General features: G+C 41.8%; 1 protein-coding gene across 3 annotated transcripts in view; it reads left to right on the top strand.

Moving 5' to 3' along the window:
* The window catches only part of YME1L1 (YME1 like 1 ATPase), a 58,651-nt gene that overhangs the window by 36,105 nt on the left and 11,995 nt on the right, over window positions 1–10,551 (top strand). For all 3 annotated transcript variants that reach the window (XM_019508246.1, XM_019508247.1, XM_019508245.1), the window contains exons 10-15: window positions 1,460–1,612; window positions 3,906–4,038; window positions 8,096–8,158; window positions 8,748–8,860; window positions 9,250–9,405; window positions 10,398–10,549. In XM_019508246.1, coding sequence (XP_019363791.1) covers window positions 1,460–1,612; window positions 3,906–4,038; window positions 8,096–8,158; window positions 8,748–8,860; window positions 9,250–9,405; window positions 10,398–10,549 — 770 coding nt within the window. The remainder of the gene's footprint in view (window positions 1–1,459; window positions 1,613–3,905; window positions 4,039–8,095; window positions 8,159–8,747; window positions 8,861–9,249; window positions 9,406–10,397; window positions 10,550–10,551) is intronic.

The following is a 10,551-nucleotide window of genomic DNA, read 5'->3' as shown; positions in this document are numbered from 1 at the left end:
GCTGGACTCCATTTCTCAGCAGTCCCTGCCTCTATAGCTCCCAGCCAGTCTCCCAGGCCTGGCCCTGCACTGTCACAGCCCTGTACTCCTGGGGTCTTCTGGGAGTGGCATGGGCAGGGTGTGTAGCTGAGCTGCTCCAGGGCCAAGGACAGGGCTGGGATCTTGTGGTGGTGTCTGCAAACTCCTGACTTCCAGTGCCCCCCTGCTTCCCTTATCTTGATCCACACCATGGCTGCCTCCAGCTTGAGCTGTTCCACCAGGGGCTGCATGGAGGTTAGGCTGAAGCTGAAAGACATACAGGCAGCTCCAGTTCCCCACTGCTGCAGATGCCTCAATCATCTTTAGAGTCCATGCTGTAAGAGCTGAGCTCAGGCAATGGGAGGATGATGGTGATGCACAACTAGAGCCTGTAAACTAGTGAGGGATACCCAGGGGTGGGGCAGAGGTATAGCTAGCTATTTCTGTGTCCTGATCACAGAAGGGGTGTGGGAAGAGGGTTGTGCAGGAGAATGGGGGCGAAGGGTTATATGCTGTCTTACCTGCCTATAGATCATGGCTTCAAAAGCATTAATATGGCATGACTGTGAAAGGGCTAAGGTAGTAGCTGAGGAGGAGGAGCAGGATTATGAGGGGAATCCTGACTGGGCAGACCAGTCAGAGCTGCTCAGTCCGTTGCCATCATTCTGGTGCCCCCCTCATTGTTACCGCCTGGGACATGTTGCAGTCGTCCACCCCTTGTTATGTTACTGTCCAGAGTTGTGGGGGAGAGTTAAGGGAGCAGGCACAGGAAGGGGGCACCTGCCAACTGCTCCCATGTCCCCAGCTGACCCTGGGGGTTGTGGGGAGCAGCTGGATTGAGTGCCGGGCTCAGCTGGAGACAGCTGCAGTAGTGAGTACATGCCTCTTTCCACATCGGCTTCACGGTGTTCTTGAGGTTTAAACACTGATATTAGGTATGGCCAATATATGTCTTTGCCAATAGCTTATAACTACTTGTGACCAAAACTTTTATCAAAGATGCTTGATCTCACTGAAGGCTATAACATCATAAACTTAATCTAAAACCCACCTGTGCTAATAAGACAATTTTAATATGTTTAAAAGTCTTGTGTTTTGTGTGAAGAAGGAAGTTTGTAGGGTAATTAAAAAAAAAAATTGAAATCAGTCATTCATTGAGCTAGAATGGTGTGCCTCATTTCTTGCATGTTAGCTTCTGTTAAGATATTTAACTCTTGCCCAGCCTTCCCTCGTGCTTTCATGTTTCAAATAAGGATCAAAGCATTAATGAATAAATAAATATACAAAATGGCATTCTTTTGTGCAACAACCATGGTAAAATCATGGTGCCAAATGTGTTTTAAATAGAGTATAAACATTACATTAAAGCAAGGTGTAAAGTTTTTCTTGTTATTTTTGAAGACTGGAACTGTATTAATATGACTGTTTTTCTTTCTTTCAGGTATTCTTTTAGTTGGCCCACCCGGTACAGGCAAGACTCTTCTTGCCCGAGCTGTGGCTGGTGAAGCTGATGTTCCATTCTATTATGCTTCTGGGTCGGAGTTTGATGAGATGTTTGTTGGTATAGGAGCTGGTCGTATCCGAAGTCTGTTTAGTAAGTTAAATATATGGTGTTTGGTAAAATTTTTATGTACATCTACTAATTGCAGCGTCTCATGAGGTCTAATATGATTTTGAAATGAGAAAGTAGCATGCCTCATGCATAGCCACTGATAGTGCAGGAACCTATGGTTTTTAATGGCTGACTCTAATTTAAACAAATTCTAACAAGTGCAAGATTGAAGCATTAAATAACTTACTGAAACAGTCTGTTGTGGGCTACATGTTAAGAAAATGATTTAGCTGCTGTTTCATGGTACAACTAACATTATTACTAACCCTAGTGATTTAGGAAACCAAATATGCCTTTCCAGTTCTAAAGAAAAAAATGCCCAGTGTAAAGAAAACCTAACTAGCCTTTTGCCATGGCCATTTTGCTTGTTGTATACAGTGGAGTTGCATGTTATGCGGGGTTAGGTTCTAAAGTTGGCACAAAAGGTGAAAATCGCGTATAGTCGAAATTAATTAAACATTAGAATCACACTCAGCGCGGTGAGATGCTCACACTATGAGAGGCACGTGGGAACTGAGACCGACTGAGGGAACAGCAGATTCATGTTTCCCGTCTCACGCTCACTCCGGGGCATACGCTCATTGAGTGGAATGGCAGGCAGAATCCTGCACTATTTAAATTGTTATTTTTCTCTTTTTTTTTTTTTTTTTCCGAGCACATATAGTTGAATTCGCATGAGTTAAATGCATGTATGATGCGACTCCACTGTATATTGCCTTTTTTTCACCTTCTGTTTTTCTTTCTCAACTCAATACAGTGGGAAAGAGGGCAGTGCTGCACTCGGTAGGAAAGAGCCACAGGGCAGTGCTGGCTGTTGTCAGCACTGGCATGACTGGGTGGCAGCAGCAGCCATTATTATTTTTGCATAACCTTCACCTCCTGAGACAGCTCTGGCTTCTCTCCTTCCTTAGTTACAGATGCTTCTTTGTAGTATCTTTCTCTTGGTTTCCTGTTATAGTATCTGGCAGGTTGTGAATGCTAGCGCAATATATAGTCAACCCAAATTGGTAAGATTGTGGATAGGCAGACTTACTGTTTCTTTGTGTTAGTCCAGGGGTGCTTAAACCCGTGGCTCATGGGTCAGATCCATCCCCTGGAGCCATGTTATCTGGCCCGTGGGGCTCCCTGCAGATTTGTGGAGAACCCCATGGACTGTGGTTGTACATGTTAGATTGGGTGTATAGGGTGGCATGGTGCTCAGTCCTGGCACAAAGAGCCAGAACATTGAGTGCCACTGGATTAATTAGTTTCTCTTCTTTTTTTTTCTCTTTTCAAGCACCAAGATAAAAGGAACACACAAAAATAATGGGAAATCCACAAAACTAAATGCAAAGGACCTAAGAGCAAGTGCAGCTCTTGAAACTCACTTTTAAAAAATGTAGATCTCAAGTTGATCTCCCTTTTGGTTCATAATTTATAATTGGATTAGATTATACTTTTATAATATTAGGTCTCTGCCTCATGAATTGAAGTTTTCTTACTTTAAGGTATTCTCGTCTGAATTAATAGTCTAAATTTTCATAAAAACTAAAGCTTTGAAAACACACAAATCTAAGTTTAATAGAAATGTTCTTCTGTGATTTCAGGTCTCAGGAGACACTGAAAAAGAAGTTTCCCTATCACTTACTCCTTTTTGTCCCTGTTTTTGAAGACTTTTATTACATATTTTATGTTAAGAGGAAACTCTTGATGAGAAAGATGTGAGCAGGCTCTTAAAATTTAAGACAAGGCCAGTTCTGTGGCTGCCACTTCTTCAAAATTTCTTTCCCTTTCGTCATCAGTAGTCCCTAAATCTGATTCTTGAAAGCAGTGGTGGCCACTTGTTTTGGCTGGCATGGTACAAGTTCAGCCCTCATCCTCCCTGTGTGCCACTGATCCCAACCTCCACTGATAGGGTTTGAGTCCTGGAGTGGAGGCAGAGGGACTTTAGCTTGTGGCCACACAGAACAGAGTGAAGACGCAGGGAGGACAAAGGAGGGCAGAGCCATGGAAGAGTTGTTGCAAGAGAAGTGTCACCATCAGGAGCCATGTTAACCCATCCATCCCATGTGTTGTAGCTGCTGCGGATATACATGGAGCTTGAGGATCCAAAGTCCTGAACTCAGTGGCAGCTAGAGGGACCTGGTTAATTTGGCTTTTTTTTTGGTGTGATCCCTGATACCTCTTTTTGGAGCAGTATATGAATTGTAAAATCCCCATAGTAGATGTTGTCTATAACTTTCATGGTTGGAACAGATTGATTTCAAATAACCTTAAACTATGTTTATGTTATCAGAGGAGGCAAAAGGAAATGCACCTTGTGTTATATTTATTGATGAGTTGGATTCTGTTGGTGGAAAGAGAACTGAATCTGCAATGCATCCCTACTCCAGGCAGACCATAAATCAGCTTCTTGCTGAAATGGATGGGTAAATGTTTTCCCTTTTTTTGTCATTAGTTATTTGATTGATATCCTATAATACATGAATGAGCAACCCTGTCTTGTAAAGCTAAACTACCTCACCAGCCTTAATGTTTGAATGAGCAAATAACGTTTGACAAGAAATGTATAACATTGTTATATTAGTAGTCAGAAGCAGAGGGACTCGTGGTATGGAGAAGGACACCAGTTTGTGGCAAAGCAGATAGAATTTCATTTCAGGGGGATCCTGGGAGGACAGAGTGCTTGCTAGTTTAAAGGGCGAGTGTAAATGAAAAGTGAATTGGGTCTGGCTTTACACTGGCTAGAAATACTGCTTACTTTTCACAGGTATGAACAATTCCTTCTATCTTGTGCTAAGGCACAGTTGCTTAGTAAATCCAAGACTGCTTCATACCTATGTGCATAGGCTTTTTTTCTGTGCTGTGGTACAGACCCTAATAATCAGGGACACTGTTCTTTGGTAAAACCGAAGCAGGAGTTGATATACTTTTGCCACTGCAGGCCACAGTTCAGCTTTCCCCCAACCAGGTGCCAGGTAACAACGTGCCGGTTAACTGAGCAGCCCGAACCGGCATCTTTGCCACTTTTCCCGCCATGGCTGGGGCATCACCGCCCCTCCCGTGGGCCCTGAGGGACAGGGAAGCAGGCCTCACACAGCCCACTATGCCCCAGGCCGTGGGGGCTCAGCAGCGCAGGCTGCTTTGCCTCGGGCTGTGGGGGCTCAGAGAAACTGGAAGTGCCACAGTGGGCACTTCTGGTTTCACTTTACCTTACAAGCTGGCATGCCGGTTAATAGAACATACCAGCTTGTAAAGTGCTGGTTAATGGAGCTTTTACTGTACTTACAGCAAGAGGGGCACATTAAGATTCTTTAGTTCAGGGATTGGCAATCCCTGAGAGATTTGGCCTCTTGTTGGATGGATCCAATCTACAAAAAGACTAGATCCAGGTGGCAGCAGCTTTGGGAATCAGCAGTGTGCTCCAGGTGAGGAAGCAAGTGTCCCCAAGGAACTACTGATGCCCTATTCAGTTTATTTCCTCCCCACCACTGGGGCAATAATGAAGGCATCCCCAGGGCCCTATCACCTAACAAAGTTTTTACTGTACAAAGTTGAAGCAAGCTCACTGTCTGCATGTTGCCTTTGTGGACAGCCTAATACCTGTTTTGTGGTGTGTTGGTATGTATTTTTAGATTCGTATCTGGCCTAGGAAACCCTGCTCCATCTAGTCATTTGGAAAGGCCCAGCTAACGTAAAACAATTTGGTGCTTCAGAGAAAGAGTTCAGATAAGAATTGCAGTGAAAATCATAGGAGTCTCTTCTCCCCCCACCCCCATCTATGAAACCAAAAGTGTAAAACCTTGGACAAATATGAAATTTAAAACTTGGACTGTTAGAAGTTTATATATGCCTGGAGCTTTTTAAAGTTTCTGTTAGCAGTGATGGAACAGTATAAAATGAACATCATCACTATCTAAGAAGGTGTCTTGGCTTGGATGCAGATACATTAGGCTTTGAAATAATACACTTTTCTGTTGTAGAATAGATACCTGTCAGTTGGGCACAGGGTTTATAGTAAGCAACATATACCTCAATTCAGTCAAAAAGGTAGAGTTTATAAACAAACAAAAGACTACCACATCTGCAGTTAAGAGGAAGATGGTTTGATATCCACTCAGTCCATATCCATGCCCCTACATAGGATAAAAACACAGACATTAGGAAAGAATTTTATGAAAAATTAGAATTTCTCTCTGAAACATTATCAGAGTCGTGTTCCCCTGCACGCCCCCTGCCCAGGACCGCCACCTGCTCCAAGTGCAGCCTCAAGCACAGCCCCCACGCACCGGGAAAAGCCCAGTGTAGCCCCAACCCCAGCCCACAGCGGCATCCCACCCTGTGCAGATCTGGGGACATGCCCCCCACCCTGTGGTGCACACAGTAGTGGGAGCCACCTCCCCCTCCACCCTCTGGACAAGTCGCATCCCACCCTGGCTGGGCAGCCCTGGCCCCTCCCCCACTTTCTCCCTCACCACAGGGGCCTTGATCTGCTGCCCCCATGCCTCTTCCCTTCCCCTTCCCTGTCTACCACAACTGACTTGCCAGCTGCATGCAGCTGTGTTGGAAACTGGATCAGTATCTGCTGATATGCCTCCTTAAAAATCAGGTATCGGTATGAGCCCCCAAAATCTTTTGATAGTTTCATAGTTAGTAGAGTCGGAAGGGATCTGAGCAGATCATCAAGTCCGACCCCCTACCGTGGCAGGAAAGAGTACTGGGGTCAAACAACCCCAGCAAGGTGTTCATCCAGCCTCCTCTTAAAGACCCCCAGGGTAGGAGCCAGCACCACTTCTCCTGGAAGTTGGTTCCAGATCCTAGCTGCCCTGACAGTAAAGTAGCGCCTCCTGATATGTAGCCTAAATCTCCCCTCTGCCAGCTTGTGACCGTTATTCCTAGTTACTCCTGGTAGTGCTTGGAGGAACAGGGACTCTGCTTGGGGGAACTGATGCACTGCTAGAAAGAATATTTCGAATAACTTCTAACCTAGTGTAATGAGGTATCGGCACAGCTCCCCTGTGCCTGTGCTGCGATCTACCCACAATGACTTGGGAATCCAGCACTTACTTCTCAGAGAAGTCTGACCTGAAGCCAGGCTCAGTCAGCACCGAGAGCTCTCCGAGCCTGCTTTCCCTTTTGTACCACTCCTCCAGGCCCAGCATTGGCTGCAAGCATACCAAGGTGGGGTCAGGTCAGCCCAGCAGCTCTTAACTCCTTCCTTGCCAGGGGCTAGCCAGTCCATTTCATTGCACATAGATTATGAAATTGAAGGAAGAGGTTTTGAATATCAAATTGATGAAGTTGAAATAGAGCCTTCACTAGGGGAGATACAGATCCCTGATAAAAACTCAAAAGTAGTAAGGCATCCAGGGTAGACAGTCTTCCAGCTAAACACATTAAATTTGATTTGAAGCATTAAAGCATAATTTTTCAACCTGTGGGTTGCAAGACCATATGAAAGGGTTGCAAAGAAACTTTAAAAATGGATTCTCCATTAAATGAGAAAAATGTGGGAAACTGTGGTTTTCCCTTGCAGGCTGGCAGAGTTTCATACCCTACACACCCATTCCTTGCCCCACTGTGGGGCTGGGGCCTGGAGGCAGGGGGGCAGTGGGTCAGGAGTGGAGGACACTGGGTTGGGACTGGTCATTAATGTTTGCAAATGGGTACAGAAAAGGTTGAGAACCACTGCACTAAAGGACAAACTTTAAGATAAATTAAAAGATGTAGAGAGGGGAAAGAATGCCCAAACAATGAAAGCAGACAATAATATGCTTAATTTACAAGAAGGGTGATCACAGAAAGCATAAAAATTGTCAGGGCATCTCCTTTCTTTGCATGACTTGCAGAGTTTTTCTCAGCTGCTAAACTGATTGCTCACATATACACAAGAAATTGTGGGAGTGTGGGTTCAAGAAGGATAGGTCATCTTGTATTTTAAATGAGATTATTGCTAGGAAAAGAAACAGGAAGTTGTGAAAGATGTACATTGACTTTACTATAATAAGCTTGATTAAGTTTATGTATTAGAAGAGCATTGCTATGGTCAATCGTTGCAGCCATGAATCTAAGAACAAATTTTTGATTAAGACCAAAATATTTTAACATGCAGATTTACAAGATTGCTTTTTTTCGTCCTCCAACGATTTTTTTTCTTTTACTTCCATCAACTTTTAGGTCTTGATTTAGAAAACATTTTATCCTTAATAATGGTAGGCTCTACCAACTGATAGTCTCTATAGCTATGTTCTGAAGCATTAGAAGGAGGAGCATGTTTTAGCTGGTTATTGGGTTTGTATAGCTATGTTTGTCCCACACTTTGTGTTCAGACAAGGAAACATGGCTAGCCAATCAGCAGCAGCCAGTCCAAGAAGAGGCAGAAATAATAAATTGGGTAACAAGTTGTCAACTGTTTGGTCTTTAATGAAGCAAAATCCTTGTGCTAGTTTTGTAAACAAATGTTCATTTTAAGCTTTCTCTTTAAAGCTTTAAACCTAATGAAGGCGTTATTATCATTGGAGCAACAAACTTCGCAGAAGCATTAGATAAGTAAGTACAGTTTCCAAATAACTTAAGCACAATGCATTAAAAAATCAAAACGTAAAACTGGAGTAGGGAATGCCTAAGTAATTAGATAGTTTTGTAAAACGTAACGATTACTGTAAACAATATTAAAGTCATATTTTCTGGAAGAAAACTAGGTGCTGAGCAATTTTTAACATTTTAAAAGCTTCCTCTGCCTGCCCCCCTTCCCCCCCTCCAAATCAGCATTAACAATTAATCAGTGGTAACTTAAGTGCTCAATCTCTTGCACTGAATTGAGAGCAGGTGATGAATCAGCCTTTGTCTGGTTATGCATTTCAGCAGTAATTAATTTTAATACTATTACTGTATGTCCTTTCTAGGTTAATAGACTTCTTTGTTAACGTTAACTAGCACTAAATATCTATGCCATCTTTGTCATCAGCTTACAGATAAGTGGCAAGATGCAGTGTTTGGGGTTTTTGTGTAGGAAAGTAGTCTTTACAAATGTCTTTTTTTATTAAGAAAAGTATATTGCAGCAAGAAACCCATCTGCTAGTAACACTAATCTCCAGATTTTAAAGCAAATCTTATTTACAAAGTGTTTTTTTTCTAGTGCCTTAATACGTCCTGGCCGCTTTGACATGCAAGTTACAGTCCCCAGGCCAGATGTAAGAGGTAGAACAGAAATCCTGAAATGGTACCTTAGCAAAATAAAGTATGATCGGTGTAAGTATAAATTCTTAACCTCTATGGGGTAACATCTTTGCCATTAAGAATTGCTGTTCTGAATCATACCTGTGGTAGATCTCCTGATTCCTGCTAGCATCAGATGTCAGTATCAGAAAAAAGTTTGAGAACACTGCGGTAGACAATTATGGGGCATCCTTAGCTGGCAAAGTCTCATTTTACTATCCAGTAGTTAAAGATGTGCATAATCCCTGAAGCATGAGTATTCTTATCTCTCCTAAAACTTGTATAATAATTACAATAGCTGGATATTCAAACATAAACTACATGTTACTATAAATGTGTAATCATTTATTGACATTTTTTTCAATCAGCAGTTAAATAAATGTGGAGAAGTAACAGGTGGTATTTTTTTCTTTTTCATATAGCTATTGATCCAGAAATAATTGCACGAGGTACTGTTGGACTTACTGGAGCTGAGCTTGAAAATCTTGTCAACCAAGCTGCACTAAAGGCAGCTATTGATGGGAAAGATATGGTAACCATGAAGGAACTAGAATTCTCAAAAGACAAAATTCTCATGGGTAAGCTTTTACATGTGGAAGAGGTATATGTGGGTTTCATATCATAAAATAATCAAATACAAACCAAAGTAATACAGTGTGCAAAATTTTATTTTACAAATACACATACGTGTGTGTGTGTATGTATGTAATATTGGTGTGTATATGATAGAGAGAGATATAGATAGATAGTGTATATCATACACACAAATATTACATATTCATTATATAATATGCACACATACATGTGTGTGTGGAGATGTGTGTTTGAATGTAGGATTTATATATGCACATACATGTGTATATATAAATAAAAACTTTTTTGCATACTGTGTATTGCTTTGGTTTGCATTTGATTATTTTATGACTTTATTGCAACATGTTGTATCAGAGTTTCAGCTACTTGCTTCTCAGTTAGATTTGATGCTTTATGGTGGAATTGGAACTACTGTGATGAGCATGCTAGAAAAAAGCTACTTTAAAATGTAAACCTAAATGAAGCTTTGATAACATGATAGTAATTAGGAAACGGTTACTAGTTAGGATCAAAGCTAATAACGGTTGCCATGACAGTTTCAAATTAGTAGCTTTCCTGATATTAGACGACCTGCTGTCAAAGTAATTTAGATACTTGCCATTAAAGCAAATGGCTTTAAAAGGCAATTAATTAAATAATTGTATCCAATATGTTGGTGGAAAGAAACTGAAATGAACATGTTCCCAATCTAGTGCAATAATCTTTTATGAACTCCAAATTAGAGCCCCAGAACAATAGAATAATGTTTAACTGTGCTCGACTTCACCCAGGTGTAGCTAAAAGAGCTGAAACTTTCGGACCAATATAAAGACTGGTGAGGTTAATTATATGATTCAGGCTTTCAGAGAGGAGAATTAAGGGCGACTCATTTGTACAAAACTTATATCTGTGCTTTTTTTTGTCAAAACTTATTTGTTGTGATACTGTTGTTTCTTGTAGTGCAGTTTCATTAATCTCATTACCCTATTGTAATTAGGACCTGAACGTAAAAGTGTGAAAATTGACGACAGAAACAGAACAATCACAGCATATCATGAATCGGGTCATGCTATTGTTGCTTACTATACCAAAGATGCAATGCCAATCAACAAAGCTACAATCATGGCACGAGGACCAACTCTGGGACATGT

Source organism: Gavialis gangeticus, unplaced genomic scaffold (genome assembly GCF_001723915.1).
Source record: "Gavialis gangeticus isolate Ggan-Ray unplaced genomic scaffold, GavGan_comp1, whole genome shotgun sequence".
Lineage (NCBI taxonomy): Eukaryota > Metazoa > Chordata > Crocodylia > Gavialidae > Gavialis > Gavialis gangeticus.
The sequence above is the reverse complement of the archived record's forward strand: the minus strand, read 5'-3'. Positions and strand labels throughout refer to the sequence as shown.